Below are 23,178 nucleotides of genomic sequence, written 5' to 3'. Positions count from 1 at the left end.
CTGCCTCCCTGCTTTACGTCAGATAAACAGCAGTCAGTGATAAGAGACAGACACTGATTGAGCTGAAATACAGCTCATTAGTCAAAAATACAAAGTAAGTTTATTTGATGTATTTGTGGTGGAGTTTATTCAAGCCTTTCTGAAATGATGAGTCTCACTCAAATGCCGTTTGCAGTATGCACACACACACACATGTGTGCGTTAACTGACACCATGCAGCTGTGATAATTATAGCGATTTGGAATTACATAGCGATTTTACTATCTTTATTACAAACATGCTTTGTTTTAAAAGTGCTTTAAACTTATAAAACTAAGTAAAATCCAACCCAGGCTTATTCTGAAAACGCAAAAATCTGCGAGAGGCCGATGTGTGTGCTTTTTCGCATCTCAAATGCCTCTCGCGAGTGTCGTTCGTGCTCGCGCTGTTCTCGCGTGAACCCACCAGAGGCCGCTGTCGGCCTACTAAATGATTGACTGGGTAACCGGCAAATCGACCAACCCACCCTCCTCCTTCCCTAAACCCAACCAATTTTACTGGTTGACCCACCCGTCCGTTTACTTCCCTAAACCCAGCCGACGGTTTACAAAAGCCGTCCAGAGAAAGTTAACCCCTCGTCTGATTTTTACCATGTTTTCGGATTTTACCACATTCTCACCCTGTTGTTCACTCGTTCGCTTTATTTTTTGGATTCTGTTTTTGTCATACTTGATTTCTGGAACCGCTCTTCCTCGGTCCGGCTACATAATTTGCGGTCTCCAGAAACATCCGCGGGACTACGTTTTCAGAATGAGGCTGTGTTGGAAAAATCACAGAGAATTGGAACAGATATTTTAATCCCAGTTTGTTTGCAAAAAATGTTCTGTAGACATGTGTAGACATGTTATTATATAAACATGGCATCTTTCCATAAAATTTGATTGAATTTACATCACGTTGCGGTGGGCCTCAAAATCACTGGGATTTGGATCCTATTTTAACATCAGAAAATTAAAAAAAAGAGACTTGTTGGGTTTTTATCACTCCAATTTGAAAGAGGACACACTATACCTACACACAGTTCTGTCCAAACAGCTTACAAAAGTTGCTGTTCATCATAGGTGCCCTTTAAACATGCCTAAAATTGCTTTTTGTTATACATACACTTTTTAAAAAAAATTTTATTTTACTTTTCAGTAGTTTTCACTATGTAGTCTATTGATTTTAACTACAGATAAGACTATACTGTAAAAACGCACACTGGAACATAATTGTTTCATTAGTCTGTAGGCTGTTCATGTTTTCGTATGTGGGGAGGGATTTGAGCGATATGAGATGATCTTTTTTAAGGTCAGCGATTTGAACGGGGGAAACTCTGAAATAATGAGGTTTCCTATTAAAACTGTTCACATCACTGACCCTTATGTGTGTGCTCTATTGTATATTTTATAAGGCACAAACATCGCTGAAGTGACTGTTGAGGTTTAAGCTTGTAAATATCATTTACAATCACAAGCAGCAGCGATTACAAGCATTAGAAGTCTTATTTTAGTCCATTTGCATGCTAGCTTGATTCTTGAATGTTGATAATGTTTACTGCATTAATTCTGCAGTGTGTGTGTGTGTGTGTGTGTGTTCTGGAGGGTTTGTATTAATTAGAGCCTCTTTGCTTGACTCTGTCTGAAATGGCAGCCCTTTACTTCCCTCTGGACAAAAAAAGCCCAAAGTAATTGAAACTGTAAAGCATGGGGGGGGCTTGTTAATCAGTCATAAAATGTAGATTCCCAGAGGGATTAGTCTCACCAAGACACAAATACACACACACAGAAAATGCCTATGAGGCTTTCGTAGTAATAGGTGCAGAGACATGCTTGAACATGTTTGTGCGGTGATTGTTTCAGAGCGTTAATGATTGCAGGTGGTTACATCACACTCTCTGGAGGTTTCACGACATGTTTGGTAAAGCGTGTGTATTTTTGGATTCCTTTGAGTGTGGGACAGTATATATTCCAAATGCAGCAAACTAGATGTGTTTGTTTGCAGCGTGTCTAAATATAAGTGTGCACCTTAAACTAAGGATTGTTTTGAAAATCGATTAATCTATTGATTGTTTGGGCAGAGAAAACAGCGTGTCGATTTGGTGGAAACAAATAATTATTTCAATAATCGATTAAACTAGTGATTTTGTGGATGGACGTAAACACACTTAGAAATAAAGGTACAAAATCTGTCACTGGGGTGGTGCCTTCCTAAAAGGCACACTTGTGTACCATACAGGTGAACATTAGTACATTTCGAGTACACTTTTGTACTTTTAAGCTTCACCTTTGAACTTTTAGGGTACTATGAGGTACACATTTGTACCTTTTAAATATAAATATGTACCTTTAAGAACCTGTTATGAACAAAAATGTACCTTTTGAAAAGGTACTGCCCCAGTGTCAGATTTTGTACCTTTATTTCTAAGAGTAAAGAGTGTCTCTGATTTTGATTTTGGCTTCAACAAACTGTTATTTCAATTTTAATCAAGCAAAATAGAGCTATTGTTAAAATGTTAGACCTTTTCTTGCTTACTAATTAGTTTTCTATAATTTAGCAGGATTCACATATTTTTTTTCAATGATTTAGACAACATAAATAGGCAGAACAATGTATTTTACTGTGCAAATCCAATAGTGTTGTTTACTTCAGTGTATCAGTCATGGTTTGGTAACTGACTAAACGATGACATAAGTGAAAACACTATTAATACAAACAGAAAGAGTGTGTCAAATGCTGATGATTTGGTGTTGGGTGGCATGGTGGCTTAGTGGTTAGCACTGTTGCCTCACAGCAAGAAAGTGGCTGGTTCAAGTCCTAGTTGGGCCAGTTGGCATTTCTGTGTGAAGTTTGCATGTTCTCCACCATGTTCACATGCATTTCCTCCGGGTGTTCTAGTTTCTCCCACATTCCAAAGACATGCACTATAAGAGAATTGGGTAAGCAAAATTGCCATAGTGTATGAGTGAGTGTGAATGTGAGAGTATATGGGTGTTTCCCAATACTGGGTTGCAACTGGAAGGGCATCCGCTGCGTAAAACATATGCCGGAATAGTTGGGGGTTCATTCTGCTGAATAAACCGCAGCAGAATGAACCACCTACTATTCCGGCATATGTTAAAAAAGGGACTAAGCTGACGGAAACTGAATGAATAAATTTTGATAGAATACTACAATAGAACTGTTGTTCTAATGGACAGAAAAAGAATGTGTATGGTGTTGGTTAGGGCCTGCAACACGTTCTAAGTTAGTCACTTCAGATTTTAAAAATGATCACAATTATAAAACTATTCCTAGTATTTAACTGTTTTACAATACAACAAAAATATCTTTATCTAGTTAACTGTATGAAAATCTAAACTGTTAGGTAAGTTATAGGACATTTTATTGTTGAATAAACAACTTCATCTTAATTAAAATGCATTACAATAAGCTCTATACTTTGCATATGGCAGAAAGGAGACTATATTTAATATTTTTTTTAAACACATAACATTGCCTTGTCATTAGCACCATACATATTTCCATATAAATAAAAATGTGATGCTTAATTTATTTTTATATGCAGTACAAAACACTTTAATCCACAATGGTCAACATGCTGCTTATCTGGACACACCGGACATACATTCTAGCAGCTTAATCTTGCTTATCTGGTATACATTTTACCTTTAAAATTACACATCCCAAAGAAGCAGGCAGGGGTGAAACATGGCTTCCCCATGACTCCTAATTCTTTACAATTTCTCCAACCAGACACTTGACTGCAACAAACTCATAATTACAACTTCAGAAGTGGAAAGTTGTACATTTCAATAGCACGTTTGGGCAGTATAATTGTACCTTGTAAATACAATAGTTTCACTCTGAGCCCTGGAAATTGCACAGCAGCCAGTCAATCACACTGTAGACTGCGGTTTTGGAGGACTTTAAATATATTTTGTGTCGTGGACGAGCTAAGATAAGCAGAATTCATTAGTCGGGACAAATTTGAAATCTTATCACTGGTGGAAAAGAGATGTACAGTATTTGTGGTGGGTCTTTTATGAAAATGTATGTTTTATAGTATTTTTTAAAGGTAGGTACTATAGAGCCAGATCAAATTCATAACAATTTATAAATACACAAATCCAATTCGTAAATTCAAAACACAATTCAAATGTACGCAAACCCAATTTGTAAATAAAAAATATGATTCAAAAATACATAAATCCGAATCATAAATTCAAAACACAATTGAAAAGTTTGCAAATACAATTTGTAAATTCGAAACATGATTCACAAATACACAAATCCAATTCATGAATTCAGAACATGATTCAAAAGTACGCAAATCCAATTCGTAAATTCAAAAGATGATTTACAAATTCACAAATCTAATTCGTAAACTCAAAACACGATTCACAAATACACAAATCCAATTCGTTAATTCAAAACACGATTTAAAAATACAAAAATCCAATTCATTAATTCAAAACATGATTCAAAAATACGCAAACCCAATTCTTCAATTCAAAACACGATTCACAAATACACAAATCCAGTTTGTTAATTCAAAACACGATTTAAAAATACACAAATCCAATTTGTAAATTCAAAACATGATTCAAAAATACACAAACCCAATTCATAAATTTAAAACACGATTCACAAATACACAAATACAATTCGTTAATTCATATCATGATTTAAAAATACACAAATCCAACTCGTAAATTCAAAACACGATTTAAAAATACACAAACTGAATTCGTAATTCAAAAAACGATTCAAAAGTACGCAAATCCAATTCATTAACACAAAACACAACTCAAAAATGTGCAAACCCAATTTGTAAATTCTAAATACGATTCAAAAGCACACAAATCCAATTTGTAAATTCAAACACAATTCAAAGATACACATATCCAATTCGTAAATTTAAAATATGATTAAAAATATTCAAACATAATTCGTAAATTCAGAATACGATTAAAAAAAAAGACTAATCCAATTTATAAAATTCAAAACAATTCAAAAGTATGCAAACCCTATTCATAAGTTAAAAATACAATTAAAAAATACACAAATCCAATTCATAAATCAAAACGCGAATCAAAAGTACACACATCCAATTAGTTAATTCAAAATATGATTTAAAAAAATGCAAATTCAATTAATTTGGTGAAAATATTTTTAATTTTTACTTGTGAATTCACAAGTTGTGTGTTTACAAATTGATAAATTGGATTTTGCAAGTGTAAATTGTGCTGAATTTTACTTTGTAAATGTATGCTTTTTGAGACTGATCTGGCTCCATAGGTACAGAATTTGTAAATTTAGAAACAAATTTTTTTGTGTACACAAGTCAATTTGGCATCAACCTTTAATTTTTTATGGCACTTGCGGCTCCCCTTAATGGATGGATTAATAAGGTATTGTATTTTTATTCACTTATTTTCTTCTGTGCTGTGGAAAGTCAATTGGAAACGTATGGTAGGAGACTAGCTCAGGTGTTGTCTAAAGGCTAGTTCATGCTATTCTCAAACCACTGGAAGTGACTCCATCTACTAATGTACTTAAGCTGTAAATATTTAATAAATAAATGAATGGACAATAAAAGCTGAATGGTCTACGCTTCAAAATTTTCAGTAGACACAGCGTGTAAGAATTTTATCAGAAACAGTTTAAAGCAGTAATTAAATAATTAGACCTGAAAAAAAGATTTTTTTTCTATCTCTGTTTTTGCTTTTAAATGCGTACAATTAAAATAATAGCATGCTTATTAAGTGTAAAATATTGTGCCTCCGGTATATGACTGACATTTATTAATTGCACAATCATTTGTTTGCTTGTTGTGTGTGTGTGTGTGTGTGTGTGTGTGTGTGTGTGTGTGTGTGTGTCTGTGTGTGTGTGTGTGTGTGTGTGTGTGTGTGTGTGTGTGTGTGTGTGTGTGTGTGTGAAGAAAAGATGACATTTAGCTTCTGTCTCCTGGGGAATAGTATTGCATTTATATGAAAATGAGCATTTCAATATTTTTGTCTTCTATGTTTATGCTCTGAATTTATACTTTCAAAATGTCAAATGCAAGAAAAAATGTTTTTTATTTTTCTTTTTCTTTTTATTCTCGAGTTAATGAAATTTACTTCGGCAAAAAAAATCTACTACTATCTGCAAACTTGGGAAAATATTTTTAAACATAAATTCACCAGAAAATAAATATTAGGAACCAAATCACATTTTTTCACTTGTTTATGTCACTGCATATCTTCCATTTGGTAAAGCAAGAAAAACATGATCCTAATGTCAATGTATTTTTTAAGTGTACACCTGTATATGCCTAAGGGAGGTCATGGGACTGAAATGCCAGGTAAATGTATAGCAAATAGTGCTGTCAAATGATTATTCACATCTAAAATAAAAGTTCATATTTTTTAAATATTGTAATGACCTGGCCCACAGCACAATAGCCAGGTGCAACATGAGAAAGGGTTTACAGTTAGTTTATGTGTTATATTAGTTAAATGCATAGATCGTTTACTTATGAACATTATGTGTGTTTATGTTTGAGTTGGCTTCTGTAATTGAAGCCCAATAATTCATTTATTTATAAAATATTGGCTATCACCATCAATGAGGGTGGTGTGTAAAGGAAGCACCCCAGTGGTATGGTCCTGTTGAGAGCTGTTGATGTTTTGAGCTCAGATTAAAAGGTTAACTGACAGTGCTGCTTCCTACCTGCTTATTTTGCCAGATCACTGACAACAGAGACACTCAGGGTCGTGCAGTGAATGGGACATGAATGGTCTTCTCGCTAACGTGTTGATAACCATAAAGTTATGCGTCGTAATTGCTACCACCCTGCTAGCAGTTTTAGATTAATTAAACAGTTTAGCTAGGTTATATTAGCTCCAATTGCCTATGCACAGTAGTTATTACAATATATTTGTACATATTTTTATGTTTATATTTATATAGAAAAAAGTATATATTTTTTCATGTATGTATATATACACATACATATATATATATATATATATATATATATATATATATATATATATATATATATATATATATATTTTTTTTTTTTTTTTTTTTTTTTATTTGTTGATTTTTTCCCCAATTTCTGTTCTGTTCTGGGAAGATTGTTTCAGCACATTTCTAAGCATAATAGTTTTTAAAAACTATTTCTAATAACTGATTTATTTTATCTTTTCCATGATGACAGTAAATAATATTTGACTTGATATTTTTCAAGACACTTCTATACAGCTTCTATACAGCAAAGTGTGTGTGTGTGTGTGTGTGTGTGTGTGTGTGTGTGTGTGTGTGTGTGTGTGTGTGTGTGTGTGTGTGTGTGTGTGTGTGTGTGTGTTTGTGCGTGCGTGCGTGTGTGCGTGTGTGTGTGTGTATACAGTTGAAAATTATTAGCCCCCCTGTTTAATTTTTTCCCCAATCTTTGTTTAACGGAGAGAAGATTTATTTCAACACATTTCTAAACATAATAGTTTTAATAACTCGTTTCTAATAACTGATTTATTTTATCTTTGCTGTGATGACAGTAAATAAATAATACGGGGAGTTAGGACGATTAGGCCCACGACCCCCTCCCGGTCATCACCGGACAGCCCCCTTCGCTTGTCAGAGGGCCCGTGGCGACCAGCAGCACCCAGCACTCACACAGTCAAGCACGAAGTAATTCATACCCCTGGCAATTTCTGAGTTAAAGTTTTTGTTCAAATATAAATAAACTCTTATAAAAACAACTTCACAATAATGCCTCTTATTATCATCTTATTATCTTTTGGCAGAAACCTGTGTCATTTGCGATCAAATAACAAAACTTGCTTGTTCAATATAAGTAATGAATATCTTCGTGCTTGACCGCATATGTAAATATATATAGTTCTTTAGTATATTTTTGTATTCTATGTACACTATGTGTGTGTGTATATATACATAAAAATACGCAGTACACTTGTATATTTGTAAATACAAACTTTTATTTTGGAACTCGATAAATTGCAATTAATTGTTTGACATCACTAATAGTTAAGTAATATTTTACTGAAAAGTATAGTAAAATATTTGTGATAATATTGTATAATAACTGTACATGTGTGCAGGATGTTATGGACTTATGTCTGTGTTTTGTCCTACATTGTAAAAAGGCATTAGTTTACTTAAAAAATTAAGTAAACCCATTTTTTAAAAGGGATGAGTTGACTTTACTTGTGAGCTAACCTATTGCCTTAAAATGATTAGGCAAATGAATTATATGCATAATTATAAAAATTAAGTTAAGTCAACCATTAAGGGAAACCATTCCAAGTTACAACGGATTTACTCACTTTTTAAAGTAAAGTCAACGTGTTGCTTTTACGGCAACAATTTACTCATTTTTTTTAAGTAAAGTAACTGATCGTTTTTTTACAGTGTGTATGGTGTGTGGCGGTAATTGTGCTGGATAAAAAAGGCACAATATTTGTTATGTTTTCATATTTCCAGGATGTCTGGAAAATGTTCCAAATCCCTCGCTATTGCTGTTTACCTTTCAGCTATATAATTCTGCATTCTGTCATACAGCAGCTGAAAAACGGATGTAGCTAATTTGTATCTCTGTGCAGCTCCACCTGCAGTTTAGCGTGTTAAATGCTTAAGTGAGTAAAGTGTGTTTTCCTTCTCTCTTTCTCTCTGTCTTCAGCTGCTAGCTCAGGTGCTGCTGTTCTTATGTATAAACACTGCAGGGATGTTTATCAGCTACCTGTCAGACCGTGCGCAGCGCCAGGCCTTTCTGGAGACACGCAGGTGCATCGAGGCTCGGCTCCGCCTGGAGACGGAGAACCAGCGGCAGGTGAGTCTTTTCCCCCACACACTCACCATGACTCATATAAACCTGTTTGTAGCTGGAGGTTTCCAGGAAGTGTGTTTACTGTATGAGGGATAAACAAAGATATTTTTTTAACAAATTATGCAAAAATGATATTTTTTCTGGAACATTCACTGTAGTTTCATTTACATTTACATTTAGTCATTTAGCAGACGCTTTTATCCAAAGCGACTTACAAATGAGGACAAGGAAGCAATTTACACAACCAAGAGCAACAATGAATAAGTGCTATAAGCAAGTTTCAGGTCTGTAAAGTCTAAGAAGGGAAGTATTAGTAGTATTAGTAATTTTTTTTTTTTTTTTTTTTGTACAGTTAGTGTGATATTCAGAGAGGCAATTACAGATTAGGAAGTGTAGTGGAGACTAAACAGTTGAGTTTTTAGTCGTTTCTTGAAAGTAGCGAGTGACTCTGCTTTTCTGATGCAGTTAGGGAGTTCATTTCACCAACTGGGCAGATTGAGCGTGAGCGTTCGCGAAAGTGATTTCTTCCCTCTTTGGGATGGAACCACGAGGCGATGTTCATTCACAGAACGCAAGTTTCTGGAGGGCACATAGATCTGCAGAAGCGAGAGCAGATAAGAAGGAGCAAAGCCAGAAGTCGCTTTGTAGGCAAACATCAGAGCTTTGAATTTGATGCGAGCAGCAACTGGCAGCCAGTGCAAACGGACTAGCAGCGGAGTGACATGTGCTCGTTTAGGTTCATTGAAGACCACTCGTGCTGCTGCATTCTGAAGCAGTTGAAGAGGCTTGATAGAGTTAGCTGGAAGCCCAGCTAGTAGAGAGTTACAGTAATCCAGTTTGGAGAGAACAAGAGCTTGAACAAGGAGTTGAGCTGCATGTTCAGATAAGAAGGGTCGGATCTTTCTGATGTTATAGAGTGTGAATCTGCACGATCGAGCAGTTCTAGAGATGTGGTCAGAGAAGTTTAGTTTCAACGCCATCTTACACCAACTGATAACTTTTTGATTTAGTGGCTAATTCGTATGAGTTTCTACAATATCATTTGTGCATTTTAGTACAATTTGCTCGTCCCCCAATGACAATGGGGTTTAGGAGCGGAGTTTGGTGCCACACTTTCTTTAAAAAAATAAAAAAACGCACATTTTCGTATGACAGAACTATGAATTAGCCACTGAACTGATAAAATAGATATATTTATTGCACAAATGTTCTGCTCAAGCATTTTTCAACAGAAAAACAGGCAATATTTTTTTCAATAAATGAAACTTACTGAAAGTATACTTCTTTATTAAAGGTTGCTTTTAATAAATTTCAATCCTTCATTCATTCATTCATTCATTCATTCATTCATTCATTCATTCGTTCATTCATTCGTTCATTCATTCATTTATTCATTTTCCTTCGGCTTACTTTCTGGTTTAGTACATTTTTTCGATCAAACACTAAAGTGGTGTAGAAAATTGTTTAGTGAAGTTCCTAGTATTTTGCTTGTAAATTGCTTTAAATTTATTCATCTTGTAAACATTAGGCTCAGTGGTTAAAGCCGCAGCCGCACTGGACTTTTTGACCCCATAGACTTCCATTTATTTGCACGCGAATGGGTCAAACTGGAAACACAAGCTTGTGCGACAAGTATCGCAGTTCGCTGTGTTGCAAAGTTTAAGATTGATGAACTCTGACCTGCGAAATTGCATCACGTGACAGTGTGAGACCAATCGAAGATTTAAAATTTGGACCAATCGCTTTCTTTTTTAAATGTCTAATCATCTTGTTTAATCCCTAACCTTTTTTCACAGTGCCGTACAACAGAATATTACACACACAAACTCTAGGCAAAACCGCAGCATAACACTGTCGCCTCACAGCAAGAAGATCACAGGTTCGAGTCCCGGCTGGGTCAGTTGGCATTTCTGTGTGGAGTTTGCATGTTTCGTGTTGGCGTAGGTTTCCTACGGGTGCTCCAGTTTCCCCCACTGTCCAAAGACATGCACTATAAGTGAATTGGGTAAATTAAATTGGCCGGAGTGTATGTGTGAATGCTAGTGTTTATGGATGTTTCCTTGTCCTGGGTTGCAGCTGGAAGCGCATCCGCTACGTAAATATGCTGGAATAGTTGGCAATTAATTTCTGCTGTGGTGACCCCTGATAAATAAGTAAAGAAAATGAATGAATGAATGTTAATAATACATTAAAGCTAAGTGACATCATCTATAACAGAGGTGGGCCATATGCGGCCCGCTAAACACTTTCATCCGGCCCGCGAGGGAGTGTTAAAAATGCTGCTTATGAGTAACGGTTTGATTTCAGAATTAGTAAACTAATGATGCAATACAAGTCGTGTGTTTAAGGAAGAATGACCACAAAATACTTCTTCACCAATATCGGACAGAAAGGGGTATGTCTAATATGCCAAGAAAGTATTGCTGATTTTAAAGACTACAAGTCTGCATTTTTAATGCAAACATTTAAATTATTTTTAATGTGTTAATATGAGATTTTTTGAGATCTGACAATATTTTTTTATTCTCCACTGTAAAAATTATTACATTATTATAATTATATTTTATAGGGTATTATTTTAATGTTTTATGATGATTGATAAGTAAATATAAATAGCAGTGCAAATTAATTTGACTTGTAAATTTGACTCAATAATAACTATTTTAAAAAAGTCTGTTATTGTGACAAGTTTCTGTCCGATATTACATGTTCCATGCATACTGCCACTATAAATACAATTTATTTTTTGAGGGATTTGACATGTGGCCCTTCACTTGAAAAAACTTGATGTGGCCCTCGGGTCTAAAAAGTTTGCCCACCACTGATCAATAAACATGCATTTATTAAGCATACTTACTGTATATTAAGCAGTTCACAAGTGTTTGTTACCTCACTATAAATGGGATAATATCTGTTATCTCGTTAAAAACATAAGCAAATAGGCAAATTTCACAATATTCACACTAAAGTAATAAAAGTGAAGACAAGAGCTCAGTGGTCTTGTATGGATGCCTGTTTCACAGGACTGCTTACTCTTCGCTAAAGCATGTTTTCAAAATAAGAGTCCCATATACAGTAGATTGTAAAAATACGCTTAGATAAACTAAAAATAAGTGAGAAATGATCTCATGAGGTAAAAAATAAGCGAGGAATTATCTCATGAGGTAAAGTTGTGTTTAATCAAACGCAGTCTGAGGCATGCACATTATTGATCCCATGTGGATCATCAGAGTTGTGGTGTTTTGTTCAGATTGGCCTTTTTCCACTGGCATTTTGCATTTAGAGGATTTACATGAAAATGAGAATACAATGGTGTTTGAGGCTCACGGTATTTCCATGTGCTGAACTCTTATTATTCAGCCATGCCTAGGTATATCTATATTTACTTTCTACGACACCTTCAGGATATAGATAAAAGATAAATAGTATTTTCTTGTAGGCTAAACTATATTACAAATAATCTGTTTTGTTTACACTGGTACTTTACATACATGAAAACACCCACTCTCACACACACACACACACACAGACACACACACACACACACACACACACACACACACACACACACACACACACACACACACACATATAAAGTTTCTATATGGCACTGCTTCTCAAGCAATGGGCCGCAGTGGGTGAGAGTAATTGATTTAAAGATGAGAAGAGGGTCTCGTGGGGACAGAAGGCTAGTGTAGAAAGGTTTCCAGACTCCTTAGGGAATCTCTCTCTCTCCGTCTCCTCCCCCATCTCTTTCTGTAAGAGCTCTCCGGCTGTTTGCTCAAGTGGGTTTTATTTGCCAGTCAAGTGGAGCCCATGCTGGTACCACAGAGTGTGTGTGTGTACGCGCATACTTGCATTTCCTCTTCTTTTGTATGTCCATCTATCCAAATTTTCCCTTGCTTTCAGCCTGGCCAACGGTGAAACCTCTGGCTTGTTGAATTCAGATTTGCAGTGCAAGCTCTTTCTCCACAGCATGATAATGGAGAATTAATGCTGAGGTGTGTCATTTTTTTTTAGATTTGAAAATACTTTTTCTGCCTCAGCTAATATGGAGAGGTGGATTTAAGTTAAAAGTGTGTAATCTGTGATTCTTATTTAAGAATGGATATATACAGAATTACTGGCTCAATCAGTGGCATGGGTTTGTCCAGCCAAGTGAAAAGTGCACAGGAAAAGTTTGGAAAAGTTACGTTTATGATGCAGAAATGACACATTTCTATGGAATCAGTTTAGTCTCAAAAGAAATTCACAAAGCACAGCAGCAGCTTGTTTAAATTCATTGGATATAATCAGGGCCGGAGTGGGACTCCTTTTCAGCCCTGGAGTTTCAAGCCTTCGACCGGCCCACCTCAGTTCACGACTGACTATATTAAAATAAGGTAATTTCCAATTCAGTTTCTAATTACACAAAAGTCTTTTTAAAGAAAACAGCTGCTTTAGAACTTCAAATGTTCAACAAACTTACAGTTTTATATGTCTTAACAATAAAAATGAAAAAAAAAAAAAAAAAGCTTAACTCAGGTGAGGATTGAACACGGATCAGCGGCTTGATAACGCAACGTGCTAGAGGTCTGCATTCCCGCGGCTGTCCCGTGGGCGCCGCGGGACCCGACCAGATTTCTACGGCGCGGGTATAAATTTCTGAATAAATCACGGGAGCGGTCGGTAATGGGTTTAATTTGGGACGGGAGCGGGCTGTCTAGCAATATCGCTCCAGACTCCTGAGTGAGCACGCGTATGTATGTGTGTAAATGAAATAGCGCGATGCTGTGTTTAGCTTGTTTGTTGCAGTGTGTCTGTGTGTGTATGTATGCGCACGCGCGAATGAGAGATGTGTGTGTGTGTGTGTGTGTGTGTGTGTGTGTGTGTGTGTGTGTGTGTGAATGAGAGATAGAGAGCTTTGCCTCATTGCCTGTGTTTGTGCTTGGTGCTTATGAGTGTGTGTTAGAGGCCGCGCGCGTGCGAATGAGAGAGAAAGCTTTGTCTGTGTGTGTGCTTGGTGCTGTGCGTGTGTGTGTTTATACAGACAGCTTGTTGTAGGCTGTCTGGACTGTATAACTGGGTGATTTTTCGGTTTTGTTCTCCCCCCGCTCTTTAGCGGGATCGGGTGCGGCGGATAGAAAACGGGGCGGGTCGGGCAGCGGGACATCAAGTGCTTTATATAAGCGGGAGCGGTCGGGTTCCGGCTAAAACCTGGCGGGTGCGGGCGGGAGCGGGATTCAAAATTTAGTCCCGCGCAGATCTCTACAACGTGTTGACCGCTAGACCACAGCAATACTGCTATGCTCAAATTGCCGGAATGACAAGTCATCATTCTGCAGGCTACATTCTGCTCATGAGGCTGCGAGAAAATAAATAAGAAGAGCGGAGCTGCGGCAAAATAACGGATAAAAAGAGTGAGGCTATGGACAAATAATTAAATAAATGAACAAAAGTGCAACTGCGAATGCTGTTTTCTCCGTTCGCCATGCTGGAGAGAAACAGTCTGCGCAAATGAAGCGCAGAGTTGGTGTCATTGACTACAGCTCTCATCTGATTGGCTGAAAGGTACGACTTGCCCTGACTCTGGCAGGAAAGTCTCAAAAATACACACACACACGTATCCAGGGGGAGTCGTATGTGAAAGAGGATTTGCACATTCTCATTTAGGATAAACTCGCAAGTTTTAAACATTCTAAACTTTTTGTTCACTCTTATAAATTTGCAAATCGTGTTTTGCATTTGTGAAACGTATTTTCTGAAAATGTATTTTTATTTTGTGCACGTGAAAATTTTTTGTGAATATAAATAAATATTTTACGCACGTGAATTTGATTTTATGCACGTGAATTTAGCTACGCATGTGTACATCGTGTCTTTTGCATGAATTATTATTGAGTCTAATCTGTCTCCATACATTTCAGCTTTAACAAAGTGTGTATGGAATAAACAATCTCATATTGAGATTTGTGTCCAGTAGAAGCTCTCTGGCCACTCGCAATGGCTTGCTCTTGCTTTTACACCATTTTATTTGTTAATTACACATGTAACATGAAGTTTCATAAACTAATTTCGAGAGGATCACGTTCTGTGATTGACCACAAATGGCCTCACATCAACAATAAAATGATAGACCAATCAGGTGAATTCAAGCCTACATAAATAGGCTTTTTCCATATCTTCCTTATCTTAGTTTTTGAAAAATCTCCCCCTTCTTCCCTCCTACACTTGAGGAACTCTCAATACCTACCTGATCTCAGACCCTCTTCTATACTAACTATCCAGGAGGGAGCCCCAGGTTCAAGGATCTTCAAGTACAGGGCTCTCTGCCGGGACAACATGCCAAACCTGCAATCAGTATCAAGCATTAGCTAAGTGTGAACTCTTGAAAAATGACAGAACACATACTCTACCATTAAACAGCAATGTTTATTAATATGATTTTTCTTCACATAGTAATGATTTTAAAATACATTTTAAGCATATTCTACTGTATGTAATCTATCTTGTGGTCAGTGAGATTTGTAAAACTTCTTTAAAAGCAGTATGCATTCATTTGATTGCAGCATTTTTTGGTCATATAGACTAATGGCTGACGTTCAGTGTTATACTAGGTTACAAATTAATTTCGTTTTGTTTGAAAAGACACTGTTATGCATCTATATTTAGCCCTGTGTTCTGGACGCTCTGGGAAATTTGATTGACTAGTGAACCATTAAATGAACTTTCACTGGATACAAATCACTTCAAGACATTTTTGCTCTCAAAGAAAGCTGTCTTATATTCATTTGTGGGGGTAAATAATAATGCTAAAACATTTATATTTTAATTCATTTTGAATTTCTGCAACTGAAAAAAGTGTTGTGCTCCTTTTATTAAGTTTAATTATTCTTAATTAATGTAAGCAATTAAAGCATTAAAAAGCATTTAAGGGGATTAATAAAAGAGCTAATTCTTGTTGCCATTAGCATTTTAATATATGCAAATGTATGCTCTTATTTGTTAGGCCAATATTTTGAGTACAAAAAATGTATACAGTTTCCTAGAATTGGTGATTTATTGGTCTTTTTATGTTTTAATACACTTTCACTTTTACACATCTCTGTTTCAACAACTTATGATGTTTAACATTCACTTTCAGTGACATTTTTAGCTGTCTGAAACTATATATTGTTGGGCTAGTCATGCAAAGCACTGGGATAAGAGCTGCCAGTACAATTTCTGCTCCTTTCCCAATTTATTTCTTTAAAAAAATATTATATCTTATACAATCCAATGCTTCAGACTACAAGGAAAATGTCAATAAAAGTCACCTTCTTGAACTGCAGAGTTAAATTTTCAACTAAATTATTCAAAAGTGTATTAACACCCACTGAACAATCTGGAGTACTGCATCATATGGGAATTAATAATGGCCAAAGATAAAATGATTTCTAAGATAAAATACTTTTTACATTTTTAAAATTTTTAATATTGAGCTAGTTTCATCTTACCTCACACTCCAACTCTAATGCTGTGTTTACACCAGACATTGAATTCGCAAAAAGTAGAAGCGTGAACATTTTGAGTTTACTCACTTCAATTACACATCAAATTTGCTTCATTCACACGTCAAATTCACTTCACAATAACCGTGGATTCGCGTCATGGGCAGGGCAACTGTCTGCCTGGTGACTCTTTATTCATTACTAAATGGCTAACATGGATTTTATTGAGATAATAGTTGTGTTTATGTGCTTTAGGAAGGCTGAAAAACAGCGTTTATTCGTTCGGCGTCATGTCTGAGTTCAATAGGTCCTTTCAGAGGTGCACCCTGCTCTGTGAGTTCATCAACTCCTCCAGAAACTATACCTGGATTATGGAAGCTTTCAGCAGCACTTCAGACTGAGCCGATCCCAGTTTGATGAAATGTTGTCCGGTGTCTGCAAGAGGATTTCCCCTTGGAAAACCAACAACAGGCACTATGTCATAATCACGCCCTCACAAGAGCAAGCTCCTGATTGGTTAACGTGGCATGAATGTCCGCTGAAGTTAAGATTTCCACGAGCGATTGCAGGATATCTATTTACATCATTGCATTGACTTACAGTAATATGTAAATCACTTGCACTTGATGCTTCATCTGTGTCTGGTGTGAACACAGCATTAAAACTAAAGCACCATTTATTTAGACATTGCTAAATGCAGTAAGACACCTGCCCTAAGCCTAAACTTTTTTTTTTTGTCAAATATTTGCACATTTATCCCCCTTAAAGTCTGCAGAAACTGGAAGCTGTGACTGTTTTATTTATTTATTTATTTTTTTATTGTATTGTATTGTGATGCAGTTCCAGGAGAAATAGATTATTAAATGAGAAAACAGTGGGCATGGCTTGTTTTTGGGGTGTCATTATTTCAATTTTACATGACAAGGGCAAACAACTTTTTTTCCCTTAAAGTCATCCACAGATTAATTGTTCACCACAAAACTAGCATTGTGAGCTAACAAAATCAATATGGTTAGTTTTAATTTCATGTGTACTTTAATGGTGGTTACATCCCTTGTTTGTACATTAGTTTAGAAGTAAGACTAGAGAACCAGTTAAACTAGTTGAAATTGGTTAGGCTTTGAGTAGAACTGACCATACAATATGGTTTAGTTTATGTACAATAAGTGTGCATTGAGTGTCTGAATGACTTAAGTCCATGTTTAATGAAGCACTTTACCCATACTGCACTTGTGTTAGGAGCGCCTGGTGTTGTCTGTGCTGCCGCGCTTCGTTGTGCTGGAGATGATTAACGACATGACCAACGTGGAGGACGAGACCCTACAGCATCAGTTTCACCGGATCTACATCCACCGCTATGAGAACGTGAGGTAATTTCTGTCTTTGTGTTACGGTCTTGACTAGAGCAAAAGAGAATCAACCAGGAATGAATCAGTCATTCGCCATTACGGCTCAGTCAGCCACCATTATGGCTCAGTCATCCACCGTTATGGCTCAGTCATCCTTGATTATGGCTGAGTCACGCTCTTTTATAACCCAAACCAGTAGACCACTGTCGGTCCCTGTAAAAGCAACAAACAAGCTCTTACCAGCCCCCAAAATAGCATTCTGTGGCCATTTGTGTCCAATTGAAGCTATCTGACCACTCCCAATGGCTTGCTCTTGGTTTTACACCATCCATTTTATTAGCGGATTACACAATGTGTATGTAACATGAATTAATTCAAAATTATCTCAGAGACAATGCATGTGCTGCCATTAATTAAAATAAATATGTTTATTAACATGAATTCCCTGCACATAATGATTTGAAAATACATCTTTTGCATATTCTACTGTATGTAATCTGTCTTGTGGTAGGTGAGATTTGTAAAATGATTTTAAAAGAAATTTGCGTTCATTTGCTAACAAAATTCAGTGGTATTGTGAAATATTATTACACTTATTATTAATATATATATTTTACTCCAGTCTTTGATGTTAATTAATTCTTAGAAAAACATTCTAATATACTGATCTGAGGAGTCAAAAGAATCAAAAGAAAATATATTTGAAATATTTTATAACATTACAAGATACTTGACAGTCAATTATGACCAGTGTTAGGGATAACGCATTGCAAGTAACACAAGTTATGCAATAATGTTACTATCTAAGTAAAGAGTAAAGTAAAAAATTTAAGTAATAATATTTGAGTTACTTTTTAGATTAATTAATTAGCTTTTTATATAAAAAGTGGGCGACTCAGTAGCTTAATAGTTAACGCGCTTGCTTAGCAACAAGGAGGACCCGGATTCAAGACCCGGCTGGAGACCTGCACTTTTAGGGCTAGGCAGTGGCGCAGTAGGTAGTGCTGTCGCCTCACAGCAAGAAGGTCGCTGGTTCGAACCTCGGCTCAGTTGGCGTTTCTGTGTGGAGTTTGCATGTTCTCCCTGCCTTCGCGTGGGTTTCCTCCGGGTGCTCCGGTTTCCCCCACAGTCCAATGACATGTGGTACAGGTGAAATGGGTAGGCTAAATTGTCTGTAGTGTATGAGTGAATGTGTGTGTGTGGATGTTTCCCAGAGACAGGTTGCGGCTGGAAGGGCATCCGCTGCGTAAAAACTTGCTGGATAAGTTGGTGGTTCATTCCACTGTGGTGACCCCGGATTAATAAAGGGACTAAGCCGACAAGAAAATTAATGAATGAATAAATAAAGTGCTGGATTAAAATTTGTGTAATCTTGTTGAATCGCACACAATGAGAGAATGAGCTCAAAAACCAAGATGGCAGAGCTTTACATTTCTATGATGGAAGTTTTCTCATTATTTTAAACACATTGAAGAAAATGGGCTTGTCTCAATGGACAGTGATTTTACTGAACTAACAAGACAAAAATACAAAATTAGCAAACACATTGCTTTCAACTTTCAGTAATTTGTATATCTCAGAAAGTTTCTAAAAAGTTTTTTAAAAGGTAAATGAAGGTGTAGGTTATACAGTGTGCTGTTAAATGCAGAGCTCCTCTATTAGAAAAAAGAAAAATAGCCTGCAAGTTCTGAAAGAGATAAAGTAAAATTAACTCAAAAGTAACATAACGCATTACTTTCTATAAAATAAACATAAAAGTACATACAAGTGATGATACTAGTTACTTTTTTGGGGAGTAACTCAATATTGTAATGCATTACTTTTAAAAGTAACTTTCCCCAACACTGATTATGACCTATTAAATGCGTCCTTGTTGAACAGACTCGTATTTAACCCAAAATGGTAAATGGTATATTAAAGTGGACCTATACCAAAAATCATGTTTATAAGGGTTTAAACAAAGTTATGTGGCAACAGTCTGTCAATATAACCAGCTTCTAATGGTAACAATGTATAATATATATAATCACACTTAATAAAAACAGTCTACAGAAACACTTTGGTTGACATTCTCCCTTTTTACGTGTCATCAGAGAGGAAAACCCAGCCCATTAGTGGCAATCTCTCCCTCATTAGAATAGGACATAAGTCTTGTTTTTAAATCTGCCACTATGCTGACACAAAGGCAGCTCCGTAGCTCCGCCCTCTTTTGAAATTAGCAGAGTCTCATTTAAATTTAAAGAGACAGTCACCAAAACAGCACAATTTGGATCAAAGCCTAAAAGGGGCAGTTTATAAAAAGTTATAACATTATCTGTGGGGTATTTTGAGCTGGAACTTGGCATAAAAGTGGCAAAATAGGTCCCCTTTGAGGTACAAACGTCCAAAATCTGTTGTTGGTGCAGCACCACTTTTAAAAATGTACACCCATGTTTCTTTTGTTTGTTTAGCTCTTTATTTATTAATTTAGAGTACATATTTGTGCTTATTAGCACTTAAAAGTACATATTAGTATCTTTTCAAATCACTCTGCATCACTCTGTACCTTTTTTCTGTGAGTAACTAGATTTCACAGCGTGTGTATATAAATTCTCTATTACATTTGGCTTGTATATTTATGCAATCTTGCCTCCTTTTTCACATCAATTCAGTTTTTTCTTCTCATTTCTGTTTTGTACAGTATTCTCTTTGCTGACGTGAAGGGCTTCACCAATCTTTCAACCACACTCTCCGCTCAGGAACTTGTTCGAATGCTCAACGAACTCTTTGCACGATTCGACCGACTGGCACACGTAAGTAAACACACTTTTACCAGAATGCATATGAGTGTAAACTAAATCACAGTGTCTTTCGGGGCATGAAACGTATTAAAGCATTTTACTATGTTTGCCTGATATTGTGTTGTGTTGGCACGACATGCCTCTTTTGTGCCTTAAATCTGACGTTTAAATTTGTTTGTACTGGAGAGTAAAATGTAGTACAGTGGTAGTAGTAAGTCAATAATCATTTTATAGGAATGTTTGCAGTCACATTTATTTCAGAGTTGATATTAATAAGTGCTACAGATATTTTTGTAACACAAATTATGGCTAAAATGGAGTGAGCAAAAAATTGTTTGTTCAGATTGATGTAGTCAAACAGCTTTTTCTGTTATATTCTGTAGACTGAATTCAAATGATCTGAACGTCTCATAGACACTATTTAAGGGCTGTGTATAATAAATACTAATTGGATGTTAACATCTCTTTTTTATATGCTGGCCCTTACATCTTTTTCTTTATTTTTAGGTTTGATGAAACTTAGCGTACAGTAAATATCAATGGCCCTTTAGTCATAATCATTTGAATCACTTGCCATAATTAAATTAAATTTTCAAATTTCGCTAGTTGAAAATGTCAAATAAATCCAAAATGTAGAGAATCACAGCAAGGAAATCATGCCAAATTAGATATTTAGCACTGCCCACTTCCATAAAGCACAGCAAATGCTTTAATGATCTATTTGAATATGCGATTTCAAATAATTTTAAAGGAAAGATTCTGTTAACATAACAAATTTAAGTGGATTTAACATAAAACAATTAAGTTGTCCAAAAAAAGCAGTTTGAACAAGTAGTTAATTATATATATATATATATATATATATATATATATATATATATATATATTTTTTTTTTTTTTTTTTTTTTTTTTTTGAATGTATGCTTTGTACTACTTTTCTAGCTTTTGCTAAGTTAAACTATAGTGTATTGTGGGGTTATATACTCAATAGTTCCGCTGCATAAAACATATGCCGGAATAGTTGGCGGTTCATTCCACTGTGGCCACCCCTGATAAATAATGGTCTAAGTCAAAAATGAAGGGTTCAGAAATTTTAAATAAAAAATTCACTTTTATAGTTGTCAAATTGAGTTTTAATATATTTATGGCAGGGCATTGACCAAGTATCCTTATGGGGTATGGATCTTAACTTAATATTCTTATTATTTGTTTTGTATAAAAAAACATAATAATTTTAACCTATACAACAAAAATATAGTCTTGCAAAATAAGAGTGATTTTGTCACATTTTACTATGTTGTGTTACCATAGTAATTATAGAATTACCACAGCAGATTAATAGTGGTAATAGTAGAGCGACGCAGTGGCGCAGTAGGTAGTGCTGTCGCCTCACAGCAAGAAGGTTGCTGGGTCGCTGGTTCGAACCTCGACTTCTCTCAGCGTTCACGTGGGTTTCCTCCGGGCGTTCCGGTTTTTCCCACAGTCCAAAGACATGCGGTACAGGTAAATTGGGTAAGCTAAATTGTCCGCAGTGTGTGTGTGTGCGTGTGTGCGCGTGTGCGTGTGTTTGTGTGTGTGTGTGTGTGCATGTGTGTGTGTGCGTGTGTGTGGATGTTTCCCAGGGATGGGTTGCAGCTGAAAGGGCATCCGTTGCGTAAAAGCGTGCTGGATAAGTTGGCGGTTCATTCCGCTGTGGCGACCCCGGATTAATAAAGGGACTAAGCCGACAAGAAAATGAATGAATGAATTAATTCAAGTACTTTATCAGAGTCAAAGTTTAGCAAACCCAAAAAATTTTGTTTTCAAGTGTAATTGGTTAGTAGAGATTTCAAGCGTTATGTGTATATATTTCTTATGTCTGCGAAGCAAGTATTCGCTGAGGTTTGAGTGTGTTTGTTGACCAAAAAAACTGTTGTAAAAACACACATCTGGTCCGAGCTTTTCCCCTAGAGAAACGTCAGTCTATAGTGATTGATGATTGGCTCTTGTACTAGTAGGCGGAGCTTTTTATTCACCATATTGACCGTTACACTTTTCCCCATTCAATACGAGTGACATGTCTTGTGTATTCTTTAGTCTTTGACTTTACTGTAGTACAGTTCAAAAACACTAGAGCAATTACTATAAATTACTGTAGTTGTATTGGTAAATTATAGATTTTTTTTTGTGAATGGACTACCACTTAAAAAATCAATGAAGAATGTAAATTTGGTTTATAACAGTGCTTTATTCACATAAGTCAGAGCTGTTGGCCACAATTGCTCTGCTGTTGGCTCGCTCAAATCAGATGCAGCATGTGCGAAACAAAGAGAAGTGTTGTGTTTGACTGCCAAGGGCACTGCCAGCATATCTTGTCTCGGAGTTTATAGTGGCACCTGATAATCTGAGTTCAGTTCGAGCAGAGAGAAGGGTGCAATGTGTGCCGACTCACCCTCCTTCATGTCCCGCAGTGCAATGATGTGCTAAACGCCTGTTGCAGAAGTCACATAAATAAAAGCACAGTGACCGTGTCCTCACCGTTAATGACACTGATGTATGAGTGTGTGCGTCTGCGGAGAGATACAACCGTCAACTGCTAGCACAAATCTTGATAGCTGCCCTTGGAAGAAAGAACAACACACATACACAAGATCAGATGGATATTATATTTCGGACAAATGTGTTTTTTGTTCAGACCGCAGGAGGAAATAAATGCATTATGAAGATTATTAAACTCCATCTTCACGCAG

The 23,178-nt window shown here is 36.2% G+C and overlaps 1 protein-coding gene across 27 annotated transcripts in view; it reads left to right on the top strand.

Annotated features, from left to right (window-relative positions):
- The window catches only part of adcy8 (adenylate cyclase 8 (brain)), a 158,940-nt gene that overhangs the window by 54,209 nt on the left and 81,553 nt on the right, over window positions 1-23,178 (top strand). For all 27 annotated transcript variants that reach the window (XM_073910864.1, XM_073910909.1, XM_073910931.1 and 24 more), the window contains 3 exon segments: window positions 8,705-8,854; window positions 17,560-17,690; window positions 20,350-20,461. In XM_073910864.1, the coding sequence (XP_073766965.1) occupies window positions 8,750-8,854; window positions 17,560-17,690; window positions 20,350-20,461 (348 nt within the window). In that variant the 5' untranslated portion in view covers window positions 8,705-8,749.

This window comes from Danio rerio, chromosome 2 (genome assembly GCF_049306965.1).
Source record: "Danio rerio strain Tuebingen ecotype United States chromosome 2, GRCz12tu, whole genome shotgun sequence".
Taxonomy (NCBI): domain Eukaryota; kingdom Metazoa; phylum Chordata; class Actinopteri; order Cypriniformes; family Danionidae; genus Danio; species Danio rerio.
This window is presented reverse-complemented; position numbering and strand designations above follow the sequence as displayed.